This window comes from Onychostruthus taczanowskii, unplaced genomic scaffold (genome assembly GCF_017590055.1).
Source record: "Onychostruthus taczanowskii isolate IOZ18803 unplaced genomic scaffold, ASM1759005v1 scaffold53, whole genome shotgun sequence".
NCBI lineage: Eukaryota > Metazoa > Chordata > Aves > Passeriformes > Passeridae > Onychostruthus > Onychostruthus taczanowskii.
The window spans coordinates 5,299,167-5,327,149 of NW_024502902.1; the positions used below are offsets into that span (position 1 = coordinate 5,299,167).

A 27,983-nucleotide genomic window follows, 5' to 3' on the forward strand; every position below is an offset into this window, starting at 1 on the left:
TAGTTTCAGATGGGTCATGGTGAATTATCACAGTGGAGAATCGGATTGAGAAGACCTGATATACCAATATCTAGCAGGCATTCAGATGCCAGGCTGATGGATGTTGTTGGAAAGGAGTAGAGAAATGCAATATAAGGAGCAGAGCAAAGCCAAACAGGTACCTTTTTATGCAGATCTGAGGGAGATGTTGACGAGTAATTAATTGCCTCCATCCAACTTCCTGGGGTACTTTTATTAGTCTGAAACTGATCCCTTGTTTTGCTTTTTTCTTTTGGTAGTGGGAGAAAAAAGTTATTTGACAGAGTGACAGTTCTATTTTCTTGGTAAGAAGGAACAGTGTGCTGTGACACTTTACAAGAAAGCACGCCTAAATGGGCTGAACAAACAAGGAATTTGCACAATGCAGTTGCAAGCAGTAATTAATTTTCACATAGTAGCTCTTCAGGAAAGATTCACAGAGGTAGTGATGGGCAGTTCTATGAACTGAGATTTATCACAGTGGTTTGTTGCAAAATAAATAAGATTAAGACAGATGAGTTATCAACAGCACAAGAGTAATCTTGCACACATGGTATTTGCTCTTACTTGAACTTCACTTTCTTTTCTTTTCCCATGACAAACAGCAGAATCTGTTACATTTCTGCCTTCAGAGCATTAGCACACTTATGTACCATTTTCATGGCTCATATTGAAACAGATTGTGAATTTAGCAGTAAATTTAGCTGGTAATTCTTTTTTCCTCTGCTTTAAAGAACTTTATCAGCAACATGTATGGTTTAATAATCATCCTGCTCTTTTTTTTTTTTTTTTTTTTTGTAATCTAGCCCATTTCTACATCTCTGCTAAAATGAAAAATATGAAGCAAGCAGAGGGCAAGCAAAATGGTCCATGTGATTTATTCTTCCTCCTAGAAGAATAAGATAAGCCCTGACTGCCATACAGCTAAGCTATGTTACGAGACATGCTCCTTGCTGCCCTGCTCATCCCTTCAGCAGTGCATATGATTTGTTTTGATACGTCAAATCATTGCCTTCCTTCCTTCCTTCCTTCCTTCCTTCCTTCCTTCCTTCCTTCCTTCCTTCCCTCCCTCTCTCCCTCAAAATCACCTAACACTCCACTCTTGCACATCAGAGTGTGAAACAGCCCAGGCTTCAGCATCAGATAGGCACAGAGGGAGAACCAGGATGATCTTTTCCTGAGTCTCTTTGCCTGGGCACTTTTCTTCACCCCTCATTCACCTTATCAGGCAGCAGCAGCTGCACCAGGAGCAGCCTCTGACCTTGGGCAGCTACAAAGGCTGGGTCCATACGTGCTGACATCTTCTTGCCTTGTCCTGTGATCACCCAGGAAGGGATGAGTGCAATCTGTCTGTAATTCACATATTCCTTTCAGCCAGTTGATTTATTCAGTATTAGCATTTGTGCCCAGTTCCAGACCAATTCACCCTTCCTGGCGGACAGGCAAGGTAACATCTCATGACCCTTTCAGTTCAGTGGCAACCAGCTGATGTCAGAAATCACTGCCATTTTCAAAGGCCTTCCCTTGTGCATGTGATTGTTCACTCCTGTATTTGCTGTTTCCCACATCTCACATTCCCCTGCCAGGTACTACGCATCAGGGCAGCACATAGCCTCATCCCTGGTGCATCTTCACTTGTTCAGGTGGAACCTGCTCCAGGGCTCACTCCCCCTGGAACCTTTGGTTTATAAAGCACCATCTTCCTCTTCTGCCACTGCTGCCACACCAATAGGAAAAAACAATCCTTGAGATGGGGAAATCAGCTCTGGGGTTCTCAGCCACAGGAAAAAAAATGGACCTGTTGGAGCATATTCAGAGGAGGGTCATGAAGATGTTAAAGTGCTGGAGCACCTCACCTAAGAAGACAGCTCCCAAAACAGCTGTGGTTGTTCAGCCTGGAGAAGAGAAGGATCAGGGCAGATCTTATAGGAACTTCCAGTATATAAAGAGGGCCCATAAGAAAGGGACAAACCTTTTAGCAGGGTCTGTTACCACAGGACAAATGATAATGATTTTAAACTAAAAGAGGGTACATTCAGACTATATATAAGGAAGAATTTTTTTTACTGTGCAGATAGTGGTGGATGCCCCATCTGTGGAGACGTTCAAGGTCAGGCTGGACGGGGCTCGAGAGGAATCTGATCTAGTTGAAGATGTCTTTGCTAATAGCAAGAGTATTGGACTGGATGGCCTTTAAAGTTTTCTTCCAGCCCAAATCATTCTACGAGTCGATGAAAAGCGGGGTTCGGGGTGTTTTAAGCACAGCCGTGTCTCGGAGACTCCCAGGGAGGCGGGAGCGGGGAGCGCGGCTCGCCTGACTCTCGGCGGGGCGAGGGCAGCATCTAGTGGTCACACGGCAGCATCTAGTGGTCACACGGGCTCTCTCAGCAACTGTAATTGTCGCATTTCCTTTTAAGATAGGAGTGGAAATAAGGAAACCTGCGCAGGGACCTGCTGGAGGGCTCCCAGGAGCCCCTGGCTAGTGGAACCCAGGTGGGAATTGGCCATCCCCTGACACTGTTAGGAAGCATCACATTCCTCACCTCATTTCTCAACAGAAGAACAGCTAAGTGGATAGTGGAAGGAAAAGCCACCTTGTGTATTTAGCCAAACACTAACATATAATTTTCTAACCTTCTGCTTTTTCCCCCTGGGCCAAGTCCTACTTGGATATAAACATCAACCCCTTTTCCATGTGTACCTTAGTTAAAACATTCTAGGTAGCTTTTCTAGTGTTCATAGAAGACACCTGTAGAAATTAAACAAAACCATTGTGCTGCAAGAAAAGAGCAGAATACAAACTCAGTGAACTCACCTCACTGATTTCCTCTACTTTAAATCTAAAAAAAGAGGGTACAAAATTTTCCGTTTCCCTCCAAGAGTGTACTCTTGCGGCCTTGCCAGGGTGGAGTGCACTTCCGATTGTTATCTGAGCGTGAGTCAGTGCCTTTCTTGAGCAATTCAACCTTCAACTTTGCATTTCCAGGGATTTTAATGTTTGCTTTAAAAATAAAAGCAAAATAAAATAAACTCTTCCAACCCTGATATTTTGGTACTATTATATTTACTCCAGCTGAATCTTAACTTCATCAGAGTACAGTTCTTCCTGTGGGATTTAGCTAATGTTTGCAAAACACTTGATTTATGATGAACTGTTGAAAATCGTGTTCAGGGCTGCTATACAGCTGAGGGTCTGCTGTGCTTTCAGTATTATTGTTGTGAGGCCATTTCTTACCTCAAAGACCCTTTGACAGTTTTCCTTCCCCCATCCCCACAGTCTTGCTTCCCAGTTTTCCCCAACAGATTTGTAGAACTTTCTTGGGAAGCAGTTGTATCACAGCATTATCAAGAAGACAATCAAGAGACCAAGTTTATTTTCCTGCACTTGGCGCTGGTTTGGTGACATCCTATTCATTACACATCTGTGGTGTTTGTTTTCCCTCTCAGGGTGCAGTGCTTTGTGTTCATTAATCCCAAATGTTTCCTGGTGTCCTCCAGTCCCTGTTGCTCTCATCTCCTCAGGCTTCAGTACATGTTGTTTCTCTTCTGCTGTGGCCATTTAAATTGCAATGTCACCCCCAAGTACTGTGGGGCAATGCCAGACCTTATCCATCAGAGGCATCTCCTCAGGACGTGCGAAGGACAAAATTTGCATTAAGTCAATTTAGAAAGTTTCCAGCCACCATAAGTCTTGGCTTGGCTTCCAAGTTGTGAAGGGAAGGAAGATGGAGAGTTGGGGGAAGCACATTTCCAAAAAACCCTAAGCAAAATCCCACACCTGGAAAAGTCAAGCATGTTTCAGCATGAGGAGAGTGGTGACTGTAGATATTGACAAAGATGTGCAGACACAACCAGGTTAATGTAAGAGGTGAGTTGAAACAGGCATCTGCCAGCTGGAATCCACCTTACTAACTGTTGGTTTTGCGTCCTGTGGCAGGTGATGGACAGCTCAATGCCCCTGATTGGGGAGCACATAGAAGAGGACAGACAACTTATAGCTGATCTGGTTGTTTCCAAAATGACTCAGCTTGTCGTCACTGCTGGATCTACACCGTCACCACTGAGGCCTTGGGTATGAATGAACCTTGTGATCAAGTTATTTCCCTGACCTTCTTTCTTTCTCTCTCCTCTCTAAGTGTGTCAGGCAGTCAGACATCTCAGAGAGTTGAACAGTCCCATGTGGGAGTGTATGGGACAGACTGACTCCTGCTCTTCCAAAGGAGATTCTCACAGGCTCTTTGAAGTGGGCAGCCCTAAGGAACATATCTCTCTCCCTTACTCTCCTTCCAAATAAATATGACATCACACCAGTAGCATGTCCATGCATCTAGACATTCTGACTTGCTAAATTCACTATTCACACTGAAGATGGGCATTTTTAGAGGTACTTCTAATACCCAGAATTTTCTACACATCTATTTCCCACAACCGAGCTTCATTTCTGTCTAACAACATTCCTCAGGATACGTTTCATTACAGTTTTTGCATCCCTGTTCTGTTTTCAAGAACAGAAAGTGGGAATCTCCAGCAAGACTTGTTCCATTCCTTACTGCAGTTTCTTCTTCAGAGATGTCCTTTGCCACCTCCATCAGGGGGAGGCTTTACTAAAGGTGAACTCATCTAAGAACCTGTTACTTTTGCATTTAAACTGGCCCCTTACTTCTTGTGTACATCCATTTTGAGTATCAAATGCATCTAGTTTTACTACCACATTTCCCAGAGGCAGTTAAATATAAATGAAACACCCCAGAACAGAACCTGAGTATCCAGGTGTACTTGCTACACCTCTCTCAGTATCTAACAGAGAGCCAAGTGGGAAGGTTTGAGGACAACAAATCTGTGCAACAGAAGAGACGAGAGTAAAAAGTTGAGGGACAAAACTAAGTGCAACACACTGGTACAATTTTCATTTCCACTTGAGAAAAGAAAAAAAAATGGGAGAAGGCACTTTATGGTGCTCTGCCTTTGCCATATGACAGTCCACTCCTGCTAAACCAGGACCCAGCATGAAGGGTATTTGGGATAACTCCAAGTTTTAGCTAGAGTGAAGGAGTAAACATTTAATAGACACTGAAAATGTTTTGAGGCAGGGAAAGTGGTGCAGAAGAGACAGCATTTACAAAGTGGAATCAAGAACTACAGTTTGAAATAGCCAAGATATAATAGAGTGCACGAACTAAGAAAAGGGCAAGCCAACAGAAACAGAGAACATGGACAGATGCATCTCTTTTCCATGTCTGTAATATACTGGTACAGGATTGGATTGGATTACAGCAGACCTAAATTAAGGCAAAAACAAGAACAAAACAAATCTTGAAGGGATAGGGTGTCAAATAGTAGAGTCAAATAAGAAAAGGGTCTTCATTGGGAATAAAACCTAGAATTACCTATATATATAATCAAGAAAACTAAACCCACAAACATGTTAACTAGAGTGTTTTACTAATAGAGAAAGGGCTTGGTGCCACAAATATCACCAAAAATTGTACATGCTGCATTACTAACATAATGTTATAACAGTTAGAAGTGTCCAGAGAGAAAGAATTAAATATGAGGCTGGTGAGATGAAGAATTAGAACTACAGATGAAGACTTCTACAGAAGGAATACAAAGAGCAATTCTGAATATAAAGACAGCAGTACTGAATAGATAGAGACGTGAATCCTTGGATATCCTATGGGTATGAATAGAATACCTATACTTATTATTGGATATATTAGTCTCTGGATTGAGAAAAACTGAGAAATTATGAAACTGGGAGCACAGAATTGACAGAGATGGAAAAGTAACGAGTCACAACAATGGTGAGACTTCAGCTATCAAGAAGCAAGTCAAATATCACGGGGGACAGCAATTCAGAGGGAGGTAAGAACACCCTGACTTTGCCATAAGAAACATCCAGGTGCAAAGTCAGATAGTGAGCGTGTACATTTAGATTTAATGTCCAAGGGACAAATGTGCTATCAAAAAGTAAGTATGACACAAGCATGAGAAAAGAAAATTAATCAACTCCCCAGCAGTAAAACTGTATAGATGCTATTTGAGAGACCACTGTTTTCCAGAATGTATATATACGTTTCTGATCTGCTCCTGAACAAAGAATGTGAGAAATAAACTTGTAGAATGAAATGATAGAAAGGACATTTAAGACAAACAGGGAAAAAAGTCTTTCAAATTTGGAAATCTGACATTTATGTGGCATCCTACAAGTAATAAAAGGAAATGTAAAAAATGACAGAAATTAATTTTAAGGAGCAGATAGAGGAAAGAATGAAAAAAGTTCTTTGAGTTCATCAGAAAATGGAACCCTAGCAAACAATTGATGGGCTCTATGGATCATCCAAAATTTAGGGAGGAAAAGAAGACAACAGAGACAGCATTGTGATTCTAGTAAATGTAATTGCTGAAAGCAGGGAACTTCTTTACCTTCTTATAGTTTTTCCTGATCAGAAAGACACAGAAAAGAACAAAAACAGTTATTAAATCAGTGACGACTGATATTTTTAAAAAATTATTAAGCCCCCAATGCCAGATGGCCATGTCCAATGAACTGAATTTGGGAGGTGATTAAGCTGCCAAAAAACTGTGTGATATCATTAGAAATAGTTACTGCTCCAGAGGACTGGTGTACAACAAATACAAAATATGTGGTTTGAAGGCTGTAAGAGTAATGTAGAAAAATTTAGACAAGTAAGTCCTAGACTTTATGTGTTTTCTCAAATGATAATTTAAAGAAGAATACAGAAGAATAAATAAATCAGCAGAAACCACAGCTCAGGGCATTTACCACACAATTTTTTTGCAAAGAAGAAGAAAAAATGTTCCATTCATTTCCTTTTGATTCTTTTCCTTTCATTTCTTTGGGAATTCTTTCATGAAGTGGTAGATAACAGGCAGTCAGTCAGAATGATATAGCTAGTCAAAAAGCCTTAGGCAAGGTAACAGACAAGCTATACAAGAGCACATGGAGGGGCTAAAAGGTAGTTTTATTGTGTAGCAGAAGCTGACTTCAGATATAGATGTTAGAGATTTTAATTCTTGCAAACAGTTAGCAGAGGGGATACTTCAAGGATACTGCACCTGGCCGTGTTGATAAATGGGTTGGTTGAGCCCAGGACAGGATAAGATGTTAATGACAAGTTTGCTTTCATGCCTTCAGCATGAAACCCGGTCCCATGGCTACACTGTGGTTCTGTTCTTGCCTCTCTGACCCACCATCAGAAGACCTTGGGCTGGCCCTCACCCCTTCATCTCTCAGCCTCGAAAACCTGTTTTGCCTTTATTTCTGAGATGCCTTGGTTGGCTGTAGGGAGAGACTGTAGAGGTGAATATGAGATCTAATTCCTTTTCTTTGCCTGTCTAATCAAGACATCTCACAGCATTAGAACAGGTAATTTCCATCAACACCAAGGCAAGGTTTAGTTCCCAAGCTATGTAGGGCTAGAAACCATGAATGGAAAAGTCCAAGATTTTCCTTCCCCATCCATTTGCAAGTCCCAAATAAATAGTGCAAAAGATGGACTGGCAACTTCATCACATTTATGTTAGTCAGTTGAAGCTAATTTCAATGTTTCCAACTATGAAACATTTCTTCACATTTCCAGAATCACTTAGCTCATTCTCCTGACCTTCCAGGAGCCTTGAAGACCCTTTTATCATGATGTTCTGCATGTAAATAATCCAGCATGTACCAGCCTATCTGTCTCCAGCTTTCCTGGTTTTCATAAACAATTTTGTGCAATAGGCTTACTCAGACTTTTGTTAACTTTGGACCAGCCCTTTATGCAGCAGCTCTGCATTGCTTAATCTGTTTATTAAAATGTCTGTCAAAAAGTAAACAGTGAGAGAGAAGAAAGAGCAGATGGCACCAAATTATTTGAGTTAGTCAGGACCAGGGATGGCAGTGAAGAACATCTGACAGAGCTATGTATGTTCAGTCACCACAACAGCAAATGAAACTCCATATGGAAGACTGAAGGGTAAGCTAAGCTGGGGGTAGAGAGAGGGAGAGCATAAACAATGTGCAGAACTTTCAAGTGGCACCAGCCATTCCCTTGTGAAATACTTTGTCGCACACAGGCTAATGAAAACCATTGCTCAGCCTATGGTTGTGTTGACAAGGGAAAAGCAGGAAATTAGGATGCAGGAAAAATGAACTGGCAATGTATACAGAGAACCAAGATATTGCTTCATCTGGAAAAATGTAAGCAGACCCATCTCTGGCATCTGCAGGAGAAATTACAAAGCTGGGAAAGAGAAGTTGGTGATGAAAACAATTAGGGGCTTGGAAATATTCCCATGGAGGGACTGGAGGGATTCTAAAGTCTCTTGGCTTTAGAAAGGAGGTAAATGAGAGAGAGGGCAATGAAGGTTTGCAAAATAATGAATGGCCTAGCATGGGCAGGTTGTGAGAACTAGTCTCAAAACTCTGAAGAAAGCAACAGAGATAAGAAATGGGAAAGACAATGAGGCTGAAAGTTGAGCATTACTCAGAGAGTCTGGATGTAAATATCAAAACAAAATATTTGAAACTGTTGCAAAGATTTTGTGGAGCAGATAGTAAGCTTCATGTTTCAGGGCTGAAGCTGACCCATGTTTATTAGCAATCAAGAGGACACCCCTTAGGGTACAGAGATGATTACTCCATAGACATTTCCATGGTTCATCTCTCCTTCCTTCAGAACATCTGGTGCTGGAAACTGTCCAAAATGGGAGATGGGACTAAGAGAGCCCCTCGGGCCAGACACATTTGGTAATTCCTGATTGCCTAAAAACATTCTAAATTTTAATTTCATTGTTATTCCCTGTGAGCAAACAACTTCTGTGTTCTTTTTGACTCACCTCTCCATTTTAGTCCCATGAGATTTTACCAGCCAGATGCTGGATGTCTGTAAGTGTGTATTTAAGGAACACTTCATGACTCTACAGTTCCTGTATTACCTCAGAGCTTCTCTTTGGGGACTCTGTATTAACTGGACTGGCTTTTTTCCCTCTAGCCTCCACAAGTTCAGCCTGTGTCAATGAAATCTCAGACTGGACCTCCACTTGGACAACTGTCACAACCACGGCCTCCTCCACAAGGTACAGTTCTCTGATTCCCATGTCAGTGATGACTCTGAGTCCTGTCAGTTTGCCTTCTAAATAAAAGGTATCAGGATAAAGGTTTCGCTCATTTTCCAATTCACTGCCAAGCAGGCAGCAAATTCAGTGTACTATTAAAGCAGATACTGTCATATTCCACAGAAGCTCAGAAAGTGGGATGAAAATTTGATATAGATCCAGTTGATACCACTGGTAGGACTTTGCTCAGCAAAACAAGGCCACTTGAACTGGCATTGGACCAGAATTCTAGGCACAGAGTATATTGTGTTTGCACAAAGCTGTTCAGTTACAAGTGTTAAGAATTGATAAGAAAATGCTAGTGTTGTCAGGCTTGGAACAGACATCAATGTTGCAATGCCAGGATCCTCGATCCATCTGTCCAGGAGCTCCCATGTCAGCAAGAACACACCTCCAGCTCCTCCTGACAGCAGAAGCAGTTTTGACTTATGTGGCTTGGTCAGAACAAGAGGTTTGGCTTATTGTCCTAATGTACACTGAGGTGATGAAGCACAGGGCTGCTCCATGGATAGCAAGATCACACCAGCCACTCAATTCACATAACTCATTAGACTCTCATTTTTGCCACCTTCCCTTCCTTTCTCCATTTCAACCTTCTACCAAATTAACACTCTCCTCTAATTATCTTTTCCTCATTGGTCACAGTTTTGCTGCATCCAAAATTGAGCATTTCTATGTAACCTTGGCATTCCATACTATATTGATATGAGCTGTTGGCCTTGCAGGGTACTACTCTCCATCTGTCTTCAATTCTCTGTAAAACTTTTTCTCACATAACTCCCCTGACAACTGTGAAATCCAGCCAGACCTCACAACACTATCTGTAACTTTTGTCAGGTTCTCACAGTATTATCTCTCATGTCCAGCAATTTCTCATGTCATGTCCAATTGTTTTCCACATCCTCTTCAGTTCTGAGGGTCTGCTACCAAAGCAACTGAAGGCACCTGGTGATGGCTCTGGAACTGAGGTATGGATAGTGATAGGATGGAATGACTCACATCAAACTGCTGGGCCCATGGAGGGACTACTGACACAAACCAGCAGGGTCAGCTTACATTTCCCACACAGTTGCTTCTTCAGTGACTCTTCCTTACCCAAGCAGGACGTGCTCACCAAGAATAAGAAACACCAGATACATGAAGAGTAAGGCAGGTTGAAGTGACTCCCTTTGGGGAGAGTGGAGGAACTTCTTTAGTGCTGAAGAAGGTAGAGAAATGGACAGCTCTAGAGACAAGGGAATCACACCAATTTTAGGCCTGTAAGAGAGGATTTGCCATATTCTTCTCCATGAAGCTACTCTGAAGAGTCTCCCCTCTTAGCAAAACCCATCCTTCCACAGAGATGTTCCATGCTTGTTGCCCACCACATGCACTTCCTCACGTTTATGTCCCTTTCAGGTGGACCACGCCAGCCACAAGGATCTCAGCCTCCACGAACAAATGCACCCCCACAGCAGCGGCTGTCTCCTCAAGGACAGCAGCCCCAGAGCCCCCAGTCCACTTCCCCTCAGCAGCAAAGGTCACCTGGATCTCCACAGCAAGTCCGATCGGCAACTGGCTCCTCTCCAGTCCAGGCCTCCAAGGCAGGCGCGTTCCCTCCACAGCAGCCTCGGCCTCCTGCCCAAGGCCGGGCTCCCAGCCAGCCGAGCCCCACGGAAATGTCCAAGCAGCAAACCACCCCACACCCACACCTGAAGTAAGTCTCTGACAAACTCCTAGTATCTGTAGATATTAGAATAAGGCTGTCCAAAAAGTATCCTTGGAGATGACAGATGAGAGTATATCACCTCTTGTCAAGTAGCAGTCCCCAGGGACAAAGGCCTGCACAACTGTGAGTCACTTCAGAGGTAAATGTGTATCCCTTGGCATAACAGTGCACCAGTGACCTGTTGTCAGGAACAACAGGTTGTATTTGACATCACAAAGATTTCACACTCTTCCTCTTGTTCATGTGCTCAGTGTTCATCATGTGCTCTACCCCGGTCATATCAACACAGCCCCCACCTTCCCAGCAGGGTCTATAATCCTCACAGGCTGCAAACAGCACAACATTGGCCAGAAAGCTCACCAGGGGTTATTCCTTCACTATTTCCTAAGTGCAGGAGCCACAAAGGTTCTTTTTGCATTTGGTAGCAAAAAGGCAGGGGAGACAGGGGGAAGTGGCCCTATTCATGTGTATAAAATTCCAGATGGTGACTGTATGTGTAAGCACTCTTCTGGAGCAGAGCACACTGCTGAACTCTTGTGGATCTTTGGAAGCAGCTTTTGCTGTCACTCTTTGTGGGGCATATCTAGCTGGCACCATGGCAGGAAAACTGACCAAAAAAAGGTCTGATGCCGACAAGAAGTTAACACAGGCAAATTGGTATGAACAGGCCAGAATAAAACATAGGCTAGGAAGAAGAAGACAATTTCTGAGAAGCGGAGGAGCGATGTTCTAGAACAGGCTTTCAGTGATCACGCTTACACAAGGAAGGCAAACTAAAATGAGTGTACTTAAGGACCAAAATGTTGGTGCTAAGGATGCAGTCACCACACTATACATATTTCAGATACTTTTTCCAGTCTGGTTTTGTGCTGGATACCTATTACTGATCAGAAGAAACTAAGCATGGTAGCAGGGAAATTGGGACATTTACTTCAAAAGCACATCCTGATCTGAACTTGACCACTAGCAGATACACAGCCAGCAGAAGCAGTGTGGTCAACCCAAAGACCTGCATTACAGAGTTGGCAGTCAGAGCAGACAGGTCGGGGAGGGCAGGAAACAGCACCCATTGAAGGGGATTTGCATACCAACTTAACCAGGCTCTGGGGCTCTCACAGCTGAAAGGCCAAAACCATCATTTCTGGTAAGGCTGATGAAAGGTGACCTCTAATATTAATCTCTTCTTCTGTATTAGTAGTGAAATTACTTCAGGGTTTCTCGTAACAGCCTCACCAAATGGCAACTGCATACTTCAAGTCAGATGTTTTCATCAACACTTCCCAGTTTGGACTGAGCCATTTGCCCATGCCTCATTCTGTGCCACCTCCCCCACTCCTGGATGTCTTAGCACATGGATATTTTCCATGCAAACCTATCCTTTTATCCTAGCATTTGTCTGTGTGATGAAACACAAAGCATGAGTAACCAGCTTTGAATTCCCACCTTCTCCTGCTGAGAGTTCACTCTGTTTTCCCTTTCAGCAAATCGCAGTCCCTGACAAACAGCTTCAGCATATCTGAGTCATCTCAGCGAGGAAATGCCACTGAAGATGAAGCAAAGGCTGAGACCATCCGCAACCTGAGGAAATCATTTGCTAGCCTGTTTTCTGATTAATAGTCCTGCAGCTGGATCTGTGCTTTTGTCAGCCCTCACTCTACATTATGTCATACCTGATGTCATCCTGGAATACACTCAGTGAATCCAGCGATTTACAGCTAACACCTGGGTAAAGGGAATTTAGAGAACTATAGTTGTTTTAATACAAAGAAAATATTCAAATAATGATCTGAAAAGTGACTGTATATAAGTATCACTATTTCATTGGGTTTTGTGCATAATCAGAATCTTATCTGTTCAAATGACTGAGTTGTAAAGCAAATTTTACTCTTGCCCCTGTGGAGTCAACACAGTTATGACAGTGCAAACTAGGTTTTATTTCAATTTGTACATAGTCAATACAATTGTTAACTTCCAGTTACTGAATTCTTGTTAAGATCAAGCTTAAAAAAAAAATAGGCTTCTTTCAGAAACACACATGCAACAGCAGAGTCAAGAATAAGTGTCCATTGACTGACAAAGTGAGCATGCTTGAGCATCCAGTGAACTGTGGAATTTCATGACAGCAACTTCATAAAAGGTCACTTTTCAGAGCAAAACTACGTTCAAGATAAATACGGTACCAGGCATCAGTAAGCACCAAAGATCATACAAGCAGATCAGCCAGATGGTCTGCTGCTTTATTCCAGATCATTCTGCTCATAGCAGATAAAACATCTCTGTTTCATGCCTTGCATTTATGTCCCCTGCACGTGATTCCCAAGGTCTGAGAGAAAATGGCATGTCTAACCCTGTAGCCTTAGTTCAAAAATAACCTAAGAAATGGGTCTTCCACACAAAAAACAACTTCTTCCCCTGGCCCTGAAAACACCAGAGTTCACACTCACAGTTCACACAAATTCCAGACAAAACCCAGCTAAACTCCAAGCACTTTGGTGACTTGGTCACATCTGGTTGTGTATGTCCCTCAGGAACATGCTTAATTAATAGCAGATCTGATGAAGTGCACATAGTTGTGTGCTGAGTGTTCCATAATACTGAATGGACAGAGATGGAGTGAAATCCTGTCTCCCGCCTTGAATTCCCACTGACTTTGCTGGGGTGAATGAATGCAGGGTGACAAACTTGCAACAGAACTGGAAAATTATATTTCACAAATATGACCTGGGTCCTTCCTGAGACACCAAGCCACAGGAGGGCATGTATGGGATTGTCCCAAGCAGTAACAATCAGTATTAGTTCTCCCTGACCACTCCCAAGAATTATTCTTCCAGAGAAGACAGAGATGGATCTTTGCTGATGCGCTTTTCCTCTAATTCTGCAACACTGAAAGAAGTTGTGCACATATGCTAGAACATGACAAACCCACACAAGCTGTGTTCATGATTGAAAAAACTCATCCTAGGTAAATCCATGTATTTATAGCTGAGATCCTACCCCTTGCACCCTGGGAGGTCTCTTTGAAACACACCTAATGCAGGTGCCAGTCCTCATCCCACCTCCTTGACATGCAGCTTTGAGGCCAGACTTGGCTTTGTGCTTCCCTTGGCAACTTCACCGTGATGATACTTAGGAATGCCCACTGATGTCAGTAAGTCAAAAAAATATTTGAACCAATGGCCCAGATCGTTGCTGTCACTTAAACAAGGAGATCCCCAAAGCAGCAAAAGCAACAGCTGCATTAGCCATCTTGGATCTTATGATTCACTGGTGGGAATACAGCCAAACAAGGAAATCCTTCCTGCAGAGCACCTGTAATGAACATCTAAATCCAATGAAGTCATCTGGACCTTGTATGACCTACTGCTGAGCAGGCCTTTGCACATATAATGGCAAGGAACAGCATAGCTTTTCCAGATTGGAAGTCCCTCAAGAGACTCATCTGGATCCATGATTTATACCTCAAGTCGAGTATTACAGAACTACCTTATACTCTGATGGTTTGTCTTCTGTTTTGTTTTCCTCAGCTCTGTGCTGTCCTTCAGGATTTGATAAGCAGTTTACCACGTAGCATCATAAATATATGTCATCATGTGAGAAAAAAAAAAACAACAAACCAGTCCCTGCTGTTTTGTCTCCAGGAGCAATAAAAGAGTGAGAAATGACCTTAAGCAAGCAGTGTCCCTGCAAGAGAAGCAGATTAACAGGCTTCACTATAGGAAGAGGATGTCCTTCTGTAGCACTTCCTCAGCATGGTTTATGTTTTTCCCTTCTGAATGGTCACCAGAGATGCAGAGACAGAAATGAAAGTTTACTGCAAGAATCCTCAATTGCTTTATCCCCTCAAACTCCAAGATTCCCTCAACAATAGAATATATATAAAAAAGGAATGGTGACTAGTACAACATGGCCCCATAAATCTTCAGCAGTTCATCACTGAAAGTGCAACAGCTGGGTAATTTGCTGAGGCTGCATTTGAACACAGCAGGGGTGTACTCTGACAGACCATAGGAACAGGACCACACGGTCAACTTTCATACCCAGTAGTGACTCAATCTCTTCATTTGCCTACAGTACCCAGCTGTCACCTTTCAAGGACAAACAAACAGAATTGCATCTCACCACCCAGCTTTAAGTTGCAACATCAAGTGCAAACAACAGGCACTCTCAGCTTAATTTAGTTAGTACATAGTTCCCGAAAAAGCACCTTCAGTTCTATTCACAGAAGTGCTTTAGAACACTGAGTTGATTTCTAAAGCTAGAATGATGAAAATCTGTTGTGTCCTGTAACTGTCCCAACAGTACACTTCCCATCTACAGCTATGATGCTCACACACTAGATGTGGCTAGCTGGAGATTCACAAATGCAACATGCCATCTTCAAGTTATCACCTTGGATGCTGGCTTTCTACTCCAAAATCCCTACCCTCTACAAAAGGAGAAGAGGGAATACAAGGAGTATTCTTCTTTCATATGAATGGGAAACAAAGGTACACCCACAAGGCACTTAGGTACCTAAATATAACAGCAGGGGCAGTAAGAAAACAACAGAAAAACTGGTAAAGAGAAGCTACATTTAAATCACAAGGCACACAAGTCCCACAGCCCACCTTGGGATCTTTCTCACACAGATGTTAACACTGAGCACCTGGTCAAAGCTTCTTTTGTTCTATTTGCTTTAAGTTTCTTCACATGGATGCCAGGAAACATGAGTAGGTTTGTGTGTTTGGGTCCAGCCCAAGAAGTAGCTGGGATACAGCTACAATACCCAACCATACCCACCACCTGGAAAACTTGTTTACATTTTGCTGTTTAGCTACAAACTGAAGAACACCTTGACTTGCTTGTCATAGCTAGGTGTGGTATTTCAAGAGGAATGGAACACACATTCCCAGGCAAGCTACAGTCCAGCAGAACAGCAGTCCTGCTTAAAAATACCACTTGTAAATGCAGTGGTATTTTATAGTCTTCCACTAATCACAGGCAGGTACCCAAGATCTTATAACTTGCGTATGGCTCAGTTGCTTCATCTGGTTGCCCTTAAGTTTCATGATTAAGATAAAACAATACACAGAAAAGCCAAGGATAATAGTTATTTCTAAGTGACTCAGCAGCAATCTTTACAGTGCTAGATACTGATGAATAGTACAGGTAAGGAATGCTCATCTTAAGGCATTTAATCTTTTGTGATTTCTCTTTTATCATTTGCAACAGCAACAATACACACACTTGACTTAGGAGCTGGCAAATGAAAAAAGCACACAGCTAGTTTTCAAGTATTTCCTCTGATTTTATCTTCTAATTTTATACTGTTGGTCCTGAGATACTTTATACTTTATACCCTGTTTTATGAATAACAGGAACTCCACTTTAAGCAACTTTAGAGTTCCAGCTAAGTCAGGTTTCTTAATATTTGGTTCCTAACATCTTTACTACAATGGGAGGGACAACAAAAAAAAAAGGGAAGAAGTATCTTCAGGTCACTTAGTGGTGTATGTGCAAAAGGACTGAGTTCATTACTTAAAAACAAATATTTCAATGACAAAATCCAGGATAAACTGAACCTCTGGCATCAGCCTGGCAGAAGTATGACTTCATGGTTGTCTTCATGGCAAAGAGGGCCCGATTCCAGAGCAGCACACGGCTTACCAGCAGGGCAAACCATGTGACTGTCATCAAGGCATTGGCAATGTGAGCACCAATGGCACCACAAAATTAAATTCACACGCATTATGTGATCACTGTTCCCAGAAATAGCTTGGAAAAAAAGGAAAAAGGTAAGTTACAAATTATTTTATCAGTTAAAGCTCTGTAACCTTATCTGAGTATTATTTATGGATTGCTGAAGCACCTCAAGGACAAAATGGTGCAAGACCAATACAGTGTAGATTTACTTTTTCCTTTTTATAGTCAGTGGAATATAAAGGATTGCTGCAAACTCTAAGAGATATGACTATACATTTCACTGGCGAAAATGCTTTTGGAACAAGGCAATTCAACCACTGAAGGAAAAAGTTAAAAGTTAAGGCTAATCTTGGTAGGGAAGAAAAATTATCTCTGTCAAGAAGAAAAGGAAGAAAGAAGCAATACAACTTTCGACAGCAAAATAAAGTATTATATTTTACTTGCACTGGCAAAACTCCCTGGCCTTACTAATGTCAGCTGATTTTATACAAAACAAGAAGATGAACCACTGAAATCTCACCTGAAAAAGCACATAAGAATTACTGATTAAATAGCTTGTATTTAACAGGAAATGTCATTCCATTCCCACAGCTGGAATTTCAAAAATGTTTTAGAAAATAATATCAGTTGTCACAACAGTCATTAGTACCATTCACATTTATAGAAACACTGAGATCAATCATCTTAAAAAAATACATAAGAAATTAAAAGTTCTAGCAAAGTTCAGTCATTCCAGTCTTCCTTTAATTGAGCTCCAGCATCAGTTTGCACGTCTCATCAGGAAACAGTGGTCTTGTTAGCTGCTCATTAGTTAGTAAGACAACACTGGAAAGGTGCTCATAACATGCTATGACACATTTCTTTTTGGTAAGATATCATCTGATACTTCAGTAACGGAACTAAGTGGAATTTACTGAAGTCAGAATTCATTCTGCTTCTCATGTTGTTGTGATTCCATTCCCACTGTAAACAGGTCAGCCTTTAAGTATGTCAGATAGGGAGAACAGATGCATTTTCGCACCACTTTTAGTTCAAACACAGTAAAGTCAGTCACATACTACAGATACTTATTTGTAAAATGAAGGACAAAGTCAAAAGTTTTGCTGCTGATTCTTTGTAAAGTTGCTCTGCTTCTGCTTAGACTTCTGAGTTGCACTGCGGCATGACTTTACTCAATTGTTTGTAAAATGAATTAATCTGTGTTCTAATATTTCCATTGTAAAGAAAATCCCTTTGCTGTATTCTTTGTGCATTAAGTAACAATACAAAAATGCTTTTTACCTAATAAAATATTAAAGGAAAAAGGAAACAACACCTTTAAAAATTTCCATGAACACATATCCACCATAACAGCAGCAGTATCCTGTTCTATATGGTAACTTTTTTGTTACCAAAGATTATTAATTAGCTGGGTAGATTTTAAACAAAACCTTTCATCCTGGCAACGCAATAAAACTCTTCAAATAAGACAGACAAGTAGAGGGTTTGTATTTAAAGTGCTCTTTATCTGATGCAGTAAGGATTTGGCCGGTATTCTGGTCTCTAAGTAGCACTTCACAGACGATTAAGGGCAGGGAGGGGGGGCAGCAGAACAAACTGCTCTAAGTTGTAGCTCTTTGAGGAACAGACCTTAAGTGCCAGGTGATACAGCACTACCAGAGCACAAAACAAACCCAGCCTCTGCGGCTGGGACATCACCATGCACACATGTTCTTGACACAATCTGAAGGCAGATGTTAGTGCCCAGGATTTACAATCTCCTACAGTTAGAAAGCAAGCTCAGCGACTACAGAACTCCCTGCAGGAAAAAGCAAAATCAAATGAATGCACGGCGAATGTCCATGGGGCGGCCCCGGCTGGGTCGAGGTGGAAACCTGTCACTGGGACCAGGTCGTCCTGGAAGCGTAGGGTTTGCTCCAGGCAGGGAGCCAATGGGGTCAAAATGTGGTCTGAATGGAGGAAACTGACCTGGTGCTTCCCCCTGGCCAGGAATGAGTGAGTTAATTGGGTCTCCAACATATGGAAGTGTTGGTCTCTCATCATACTCTCCCCCAATGATCATTGGGGGATAGATTGGATTTGATGGGAATGGGTTGGATGGAAAGGGATTAAGATAGAATGGGTTGGGATGAAAAGGGATTGGATGAGGTATAGGGGGCAGAAGCATCATGTGCCTCCATCTCAGGGCTTCCTTCTTCTGTTTCAACTTTTTCTTGTATAGCTGCAGACAGAAAAAAAAAACAAAAACACCATTTTAAAGCTCTCTAAGTGTTCCAGCTTCAGCAACTGCACTCAATTTTACAGCACTTCTCAAAAAAGTGCTCCTCACCAGTCTGAAAACTCAGAGCAGCAATTCCCCTGCCCACCAAAGACCAGGCACAGCACCCTTGGAAGATCTCTAACCCCCATGGAGCACACACCACGTAATTTGTTGATGTTCCTTTCCGCTAGTCTGACCAACATGCATACATAGAACACCACGCTTTTAAGCTAAACTTTAACTCAAAGTTACTGCCTCCCAAAGTCTATACTTAATTCTCAAACTAAGATCTCAGAGTGATTATATAAAAAAGCCACCTACTTCTTTCCAGTCTGTGTCACGAGGCCTTGCAATAGGATCTACAAAGAGAAGCAAAGCATTAAGAAAAGAAACAGATCTTGTGCCACAGATACAGTGGCACAAGATGCAGTTTGTCAGAATTGAAAGAATAATCAAGATACGAAAAACACTTTTGGTCAATACATCTTTTTCTAAAGATAATGTAGCTTTAAAAATACAAAGCTCCAGGTCCATTTGACAAGTAATCTACTTGCACACCCAGTCCATGAAAAGCATCATCTCCAAATGTTATTAAAAAGAGAAATCCCAGAAACATTGTCTCTACCTCTGCCTTCTGACAGCACTTCCCTTAATTACCTTTGTTTCTTAACTCTCTTGTGAGAAATTGAAGGAGGACTATATCTTCCCTCCACTTCCTAATATCTGCAGTAGCCAATACAAAGGTAGCAAAGGAAACAGATGAAAACAAGGAAAGCCTACACCACACAATGGGATGAACCATGTAGAGCGTCAGTAACAGCTCAGAAGATTGCCAACCACTTTCCTTGGCAAAAAACTCTGCATCCACCTGAATCACACCTGACCAACTGTACTGATTAGTATCACACACAACTGCATTTACTCACAGTGTTTCAATATCATTATTGGTTGCCTGAGGAGTCTCTTATCAAAACCTGCCAGAACCCCTCTGTTAACATGAGAATGTAATTAGAAAAAGATGTGCCTAACATTACCTCGGAAATCCCGCAGATACATAAACCTCCAGAGAAGCTGGTCGTTGGAAGCTGTGTAGAGATCACGGCAAACAGCGGAGAGAGAGATGAGGGAACGGACATCCAGAAGTCTGAAAATCCGAAGCTTGAGCTCAAGAGGAAGGACTACTAACCCAAACACATCTGGCAAGTTCAAAGCTACAGAAAGGAGAAAGAAAGTTCAGAAAAAATACAGTAAACTCAGCGTCACTTACGTAGTGCTTCCATCTCCAAAGACCCTTAAAAAAAGAAAGAACATTATAATCTTTCCCTTACATCCTCTCTCTTTGATGCCTGAGTTACACCACTTTCCTGAGCAACTACTGTAATGTGACTCCTTCCAAAACAGATTTCTTGCAACTCTAACTACAATTAAGAGGTGCACAAAATAGGGCAAATGACACTTTATACCAAGCACTACACCTAAGAAACATTCCACACCAAATTATGCTCATAGAATAATAAATATTAAGAAATGCTTAAGAAATAAGTAAAGGAGAAAAAAGACTTGCCCAATTTCATGACCCTGCAAAAAACACAAATATAGAGCACATGCTTCACATAAAATCTCCATGCACTGAAGTCTAGAGGGAATTCCATTGTCTTCAGAATACAAAGCCAAGACCTTTTATGGCAGTAAGTATGCAGAGAAAGCCTGGCTTCCTACTGCTTCACAAACACCAGCCTGGGTTACTTCCTTCTACCCTTTCCAAGCCCTCAATGACCAGTTCCTAACAAGATAATTCCTGATGTCAAACTTCCAAACATGATGCTAAATAAATTTTTCTGTTTTGACACAGAAATAGATCACAACTACCGAACTACTGCTACAAAATTATTGTGGTATGATTTCCTCATCACTATGCACGGAAAACAGCCACTCTGAAGTGAGACTAGAGCAATCAAAAATTAAAACCAGAATTATATTAACGTTTTCTGAGTTACAAAGGTCAATAGGATTTCTTTAGCATGTATATTTTACTTTATGCTTACTGTTTATATGTCTATCACTGAACAGCAGTTTCTAACACTCTTCCTTCAAGGCTCTAGATTGACTCCCTTCCTTCCATCCTCAAAAACTAAGTACCATCTTTAATTGTTAATATTTTCTCTCACCTTGTCGGGCAGCAGCCAGGAGAGAGTAAACCAGCTGGTCTTTAAAGAGACGGGACAATTTCTGAAGGTCTTTGTAAACACCTGCAACCTTCTCTATCAAAGAAGAGAGGGAAAAAGCTTAACTTCAAGAGGTTATAATGCAACAATTATATAAGAATTACAGTTTTCTTATTAGCACAACTTTAATCTGCTTGTGATCTTGATAGGAGCAGAGTGCAGCTAGAGTGCAATTATACTGCAACAAGTCAGTCATTGAAAAACTAGAAACCATGACTGAGCTAAGCTTTCCCTTCAGCCTTAGAAGAGACAGTTAAGGGAAAGACTTGAGTTCTCTAGAAACAAACTGACTTCTCAAGCTGTCAGAGCTTCCTTCGTCAGATTTCAAAGCTCCTGCCTAACACAGATCTATGTTCTAAGAGCCTGCAACCTTCATTTCTCTGACAAAAGTATTCTTCCATTCTGTTCTCTGAAGAAAAAGGAGCAAGAAGACTTTAGTGTTATACTGGACACATTTCAGCACTCAGTTCTTCTACAACCGTTCAACTGGACTTGTATATCGAGGGCTGCACAGAACATAAGAAATTGAGTCAGCTGGGACTGCCAGTAAAGCAACTCATATTCTCCAGAGAATTTAAGGATGGTCAGGTCTGTGCTCAGAAGGATCTACATGGATCTGCCCTTCTCTCCTCCCTCAACTTAATTTTCACTCTCATTTTGGCACTCTGGAGAAATTTATGTGGTCAGCACATGTTTTCTGACAAAAAGAATTTAACAACTACAGTACCACAACAAGAGCGTAGGTACCACCAGCCTCTGAAGCTCTGAGCTGACAGGGATATCACTCAGCACTGCTGTCCCAGAGATTCACACATATGGCTAGGACTTCATAAATAACAGGCACATGGACCAAAGGATAAACTGAGCTTTGCAAGGCTCTTTCCTTACATTGTTAATCCAAGAAATACAAATTGTTCTAACAACAAAGTGTGAGTAAATGGCTACACTCTAAAATCCTTTTACCATGAAGTTATGACCAACCTAAATGGTAACAACACTTTTATTCTTTTTTGCTATTCTGTACTTATTTGGTATTCTACTAAAGCATATTCTTCCCCACTGTGTCCCTTCTTTACTTTTAAGTTTACTACTACGAGATCATAGCTCAGGCATACCTGGGTCCTGAAAGCGAACAAAGGATGATGGCAATAGTTGGATTCTCTTAACGCTTCTAATCTCTTCGTTGATTTTTAATGTTGCTACAAATAAAAGAAAGACAGACATTTCAATATTTAAAACACAGAGAGACAACAAAGACCACTTCAATACTTAAGTAATACATAGTCTGGAAGTTTTCAGTCTTGCAAAAAACATAAAAGAAGCCAAAACATTGTAGCTGAAGCAAATCTACTTCCTTCATGTCTGGCAATGTGTACCAAAATTCCTATGAAATAAGACAACAAACATATTTCTACAATATTACAATGAAACAGGCAGCTGAAACTCCTAAGGATTAATCTCTTGCAACAAGAGGGGAAAAAACAGTCAACACAGAGACTGGAAAAGAGTATTCAGCATCAGGAAGTGGCATCTTCTGCATCTCAGCAACCCAAGTAATAAAAGTGCAGTTCAAAACACACAAAAGCACACTTAAGTTTTCTCTTCCTAAACAATGGTGATACTTAGGAATGTGCATCCAGGATGAAGACTTGATTGACTTACCGTTAATAGCAATAAGATCTCCCAGAGGCACACAAGTCAAACCAGCAGAACCTTCTCCACAAAGAGGATGTGTGTACTGTAGCTTATAAACACCATTCCCTCTCCATTTCTCTGGCATGGAGACTGCCTTGGCTTCTATCCCCTACAAATGTTAAGGGATAACAAACACACTGTCACACTTTTGCAATGTATCAATGCTGAGGGGTGAGAAAAGGATCAGAAGTTAGGAAATGGCAGAATGATGCTTGCAATTCAACTCTTAGATCAGTTCTAATGACACAGTGATTATGAATATGTATGATTATTCACATTTTCCCCAAAACTAACAGCAAATCTAAGTGAAGTTCAGTAATTTTTGTCCTGATAGGAACAGACATTGAGTGAGCACTCATACTTCTTTCTTTGAGACACATAATTCATTCTGTCATCCATTCCAGCACTCTGACAACTCCTGAACATAATTAATTTGCTGCTCAAAAAAAAAAAAAACCCTACTGCACCTTTTCTGTGAACTTACAGTTTTTGACAGGGCTTTAAGAATGATAGTTTGAAGTTAATTAGAAAACCTGACTCAACTAACAGGCTTGCTTTCAATTTCAGTATGAAACAGCTCAGATGGATTATCAGAGTGGGATACAATATAACCATAAGCAGGTTCTTTCTTTCCTCTTAAATCTGCACAGCATTCATCTTCCCTACCTCCAAGCCTGCTCACTGCCATAAACTTTATAGTGGCAAATGTATTCTTTACACAGTATTTCAAATTATGGTGATGCAATGAACTTAGCAGATTTATTAAATTGGTGTTGGTCAACCAGACACCCACATATACTTAGTCAGCCTCACTACAAGAAAAAAGATGAGAATTTAAACACCTTACTGAGACTAAATCTTTTTCTCCATGTTCAGCCATGCATTAGTAAACATAAAATGCAAATGTAAAGGGGAAAAGTGAATCTATACATTGCACAGATGTACTGCTGTAGGTGCTTGAGTATGACACCTCTACAGATTAGTAAAACCAAAGCCAAACTTGACAATAAGTTGAATATGGAGTTAGACACTTTTTTGGCAGACCTAGACCCATTAAGCACCACTTGACAGGATATCCTTGAGATGACACTGACACTTAAGGCAGTATTTTGGGGAAGAGCTACGATCGAAGCACATTTTCACATGCTCCATAGTAAAAGGCAGAAGCAGGAGGTTCAGCTGGGTCCCAGCGAGGCTGAGGACCAACAGAAACACAAGGACAGGCCTCTTCAACCACACCTAAAAGCTGCTCCAGTCTTCAGCCTGAAAACTTTCTGGGAATTTTGAGAAGCTGATCCTTCAGCAGCCCCTACAGCCAAATGACATATAGAAAGGCAGAAGCAGATCCTCAGATGCAGCTTGTATTTTCCACAGCTTCCCCACACTGACCCAGAAACTTCTGTTTGGTGCTGCACCTACCTACCTGAGGTACATAGCCTGTCTCCATCATGAGAAGATGAACCAGAACGATCAAGGCATCAGTGGCACTGGTACACTCAGCAGACAAGTAGAGCATCTCTAAGGAATGGGGTGTTTCACCATCAGCAGCTTCGCTGCACAGCATGGGTTCGGAGGGATAGGAACCTGTACCTTCTTCCAGGTCAGCATCTTCTGGAACTAGTCCAGAAGGAAATTCTAGGCTGGATCCTGCCTTCAAGGGAAAGCAAAGCATATATTTGTTCAGAATATTACACCTCTATATACATCAACATTATACAGCTGCTTATTCCAACCTGATTCCCCATACATGTTGTATGGATTCATTATACCTCCATTTTCTAGCATTCCAGATGGAGACTGGGATTATATGTGTAGTCTTTGTGGTTTTTAATCTTTATAATGCAAACCCTTCATGAAAGGGTCTGTCATTTTGTTGCATATACTAACTGAAGGCAAAGTGATCATAATATACAAAACCTTCATCAGAATTTTTGCAACATACACAGGAATAATTTAATCACTACAGTATCACCATTTATTTGAAGTTAGCCAATATGCATGAAAAGTAACCAAAATGGCAACTTGGGCTGCCAACAAACACAACAGGCCTAAACAGCAGAGGAGGAAAAAAAAATAAATCAATCAATGGAGTGCACCTGCTGCCACTTGAGGAGGACTGTGGCTTCATTGTAGCTTCCTTTCTTCTAATCATGGCATGTTATTAATTAACTGAGAAAATTACACACAGACACATTATTAAAAAAAAAAAAACATAGAATGAAAACTGTAAGCTAATTTACCTAAGGTAAGGGTCAGGAAAGGGGGAAAAGATAAGAGCCTGTCTTCGACAGTACCTGTTGTATCTGCCCCAATCTAAAATCGGTTCCTCAAGAAGACAGCACTGAGACAGCCAAGAAACACAATCCTTACTTCCTTAAGTACATGTTCCAGCAAACATTCCTGTAAACCTGAAACACTTTGGTTCTCTTCTGTGCCACAGTAATATACAATGAACAGAGACAAATTTCCATTCAAACAACTGAGCATGTATCAGACAAGTATAAGGAGACAAATATTCCCAAGAAATTCACTCCTATATAGTACAGCAACTGACACAACAGGACACCTTCCTTTTTGCCTTGTGCTGTACAGGAAAATTCCCATGTACTTACCCTCTCATCACTCTCTTGAAATTCCACCTGAGCCTTCTCATTGTTAGACTGCTCATTCTGCCCTTCTCTTGGACTGTTGGCCTGACTGTTGCTGGCGGTCAAGGTGGATGGCTCATGACCATTGTGAAGTGGAGCAGGAGTAGCAGGAGGAGGAGGTAGGCTGGGCTGTCCATCTGGCTCTTCTAGTAACAAGCATATCAAATCACCAGAAACAATCCCATACGAAGCTAAGGTCTTCTGATCCTCTGTGAGAGCATCTTTTCTGTTCAATGTTATTGAAAATGTGGTATCAGAACTGCAAAATAATTTTAAAAAACAGTAAGGAAACATAGTTGGCTGCACCTGGATAGCCACACACTGGACATGGCAATTGGTGCTACGGTTTAGGTGGCCTCGTGGTGATTGGTCAAAGAGGGGACTTGATGATCTTGTCCAACCCCAACGATTCTATTCTCTAAAATTAGAAATGCATACTGCATATTACAATAGTATTGTGCCACAGGGCTGAATCCATTATTAATTACCCATATGTTAAAGAAATAGTGAGGGGAAAAAAGATTATATGAAATTATTTCTCCCATATTTCTTGCCATGTACATTTTTAAGTTGCTGTAGCTGCTTGGTAAATAAAATTTCCTTTACAGAAATTGGTCATAAAACAGCTGTGAAGGAAAGCAAATAAGTGTCCTTCAAAATAGAAGATATCACAGCTAGGAAAACAAGACCTAAATAAACTACTGTCTCGGATTATTTAAAAATAAATAGTGTTGAAGACTCAACCAACTTGCTTTCTCATCAAGCTAAACATTAATTTCAATGATCAGCAGGCGTCCTATAGAATGCTAGCTGCAAATTAGGGCAATAAGACACTTCAGGCCCAAAAAACCCAGAAATGAAACTGGTTAGCAGGGAAGCAGCTATAAAATGCACCCACTGCTGCAAGACAAGCAGTAACTTCAGATTCCTCCTGCCCACGCTGCTGTGTGAATCACCAGTGAAACACCAGCAAGCCGGACCTAATTCAAGGTTCGTGACACAAACCCTTCAGCCAGCACCTGAAAACGCTCCCTTTTACAGGCGATTCATTTTCCTATGGAGGATGTCGTAAGTTCTTCACAGATAAAATGTTTATGAACTTCAACCGAAATTCTCCAGGAAGCCTGAGAGAAGTGTAAAACTGAGACCCTGCAGCATTTTGTAACTTCAGTGCCGGCCAGAAATCTCGGTCAGCTCTGACCGCGCTGCCACCTGCGCTTCGCAGCTGAGCACTCCCGAAGTTTTGTTTGCCCGCTCCGCAGCGCCCAGCCGGGCAGCAGCCCGCGTCCCAGGCCCCGCAGGAGCCCGGCCGGCCCGGCCGCTCTCACTCCCCGGGGGCGCTCCAGGCCCGGGCGGTGCCGCCGCAGCGCCGCGCCCGCCCCGCAGGGGGCAGCACCGCGCCCGGGCCCTGGGGCAGATCCCTCCCCCCGCACCGCATGGTACGGCCCCGCCGGCCCGGGCCGCGCACGGGCGGCATCACCTCCCCCCCGGAACCCCTCGCGATGGTTCGCTCCGCTCGCTACCTGTACCCCCAGGCGGGCAGCAGGGCCAGGCGCAGCTGCGCGCGCAGCTCCCCCAGCGTTGGCTCCGCCCCCTGCACCTCCAGGGCCGCCGTTCGCTTCTGCAGCCGTACGCGGAGCTTCATGGCGGCGGCAGCGGGACGGAGGGGTCTCCGCACCCACCTCACGCCCCGAGCGGCCCCCGCCGGGCAGCGGCGGCGGGGAAGGTGGCGACGGGGCGCGGGCGCAAGGGCTGCCGGGCCGGGCCGTTGTTTTGGTTGTCGCGGAACCGCCTCAGCCCGGCCCCGGCCCCGCCTCCGGGGCTCGCGGCACGCCCCCGATCGCTGTCTCTGCGTGCCGCGCTGTGGCCCGGTGACGATCGATGATTGGGCGCTCGGGGAGGAGCCGCCCCGCGCGCGCCCCCACGGGCGGTGCCGGAGGCGCCATTGCTGCGTGTGCGGCCCCGGCGGTGCCCCCGCGCCTCACAACTGCTCCGTTCCTCCTTAGCTTCCTACCCTGCCGTGGATAACTGGCGGGAGTAATTCCTCCGCCCGGGCTGCCTCACGCCGCGTGGCGAGGGTGGTTGGGCGGCTGCCCTCTTCCTTGTCAGTGTAACATCGGCCAGGTGGTGTTTCTGTAGCCAGAGCTACAAGGGAGAGCCTGGCTGGGTGTTAGACTGTGGGCGAGGTGGAAATGCGCAAAGGGAAGGGCTGAAGGAGGATGCTGCCCCCGAGAGTGTTTAGTTTTATGAAGGAACGTGGTTTTTTCTAGACCAGACTGCTTAGTTGTCACTTCAGAGGTAGTGCTGCAACACTGCCAACACCTGTGAGCAAATAGTCTCGACAAAAATATGAAGTGATACAAACTAAAGTTTACTGGCTTTTGTTCTCCTTCACTTCTCATACTTGGAAGAAAAGCCCTTCTTCACATCTTTTATCAGGAAGGGCACAGTTGGCACAAGTATAATGTTGACTGGGGGTGTAATGTAAAAAGCAAATTTTTTTAAGTTTTCACTTCATTTAATGAATTCCATAGAATTTTCAAAAGCAGTAAATTCAGAGGTAGCTTAGAACAATGGATATTCTCAGATCATCTTCGTTTTCCTTCTAACAATAAAACTGCTTGCAT

At 42.5% G+C, this 27,983-nt stretch overlaps 2 protein-coding genes across 2 annotated transcripts in view; one reads left to right on the top strand and one right to left on the bottom strand.

Annotated features, from left to right (window-relative positions):
- The window catches only part of SYN3 (synapsin III), a 189,981-nt gene extending 172,141 nt beyond the window's left edge, over nucleotides 1-17,840 (top strand). Inside the window, exons 12-15 of the mRNA XM_041416911.1 lie at nucleotides 3,956-4,090; nucleotides 9,015-9,099; nucleotides 10,537-10,834; nucleotides 12,328-17,840. Coding sequence (XP_041272845.1) covers nucleotides 3,956-4,090; nucleotides 9,015-9,099; nucleotides 10,537-10,834; nucleotides 12,328-12,460 — 651 coding nt within the window. The 3' untranslated portion in view covers nucleotides 12,461-17,840. The remainder of the gene's footprint in view (nucleotides 1-3,955; nucleotides 4,091-9,014; nucleotides 9,100-10,536; nucleotides 10,835-12,327) is intronic.
- Nucleotides 16,941-27,183, bottom strand: FBXO7 (F-box protein 7). The gene is made up of 9 exons (XM_041416912.1): nucleotides 26,880-27,183; nucleotides 25,321-25,615; nucleotides 24,132-24,359; nucleotides 22,676-22,817; nucleotides 22,129-22,212; nucleotides 20,957-21,049; nucleotides 19,823-19,999; nucleotides 19,110-19,147; nucleotides 16,941-18,749 (listed from the first exon to the last, which is right to left on the bottom strand). The coding sequence occupies exons 1-9, from the start codon at nucleotides 26,999-27,001 to the stop codon at nucleotides 18,345-18,347; spliced, it is 1,584 nt and encodes a 527-aa protein (XP_041272846.1). The 5' UTR covers nucleotides 27,002-27,183; the 3' UTR covers nucleotides 16,941-18,344.
- Nucleotides 27,184-27,983: the final 800 nt, after the last annotated feature.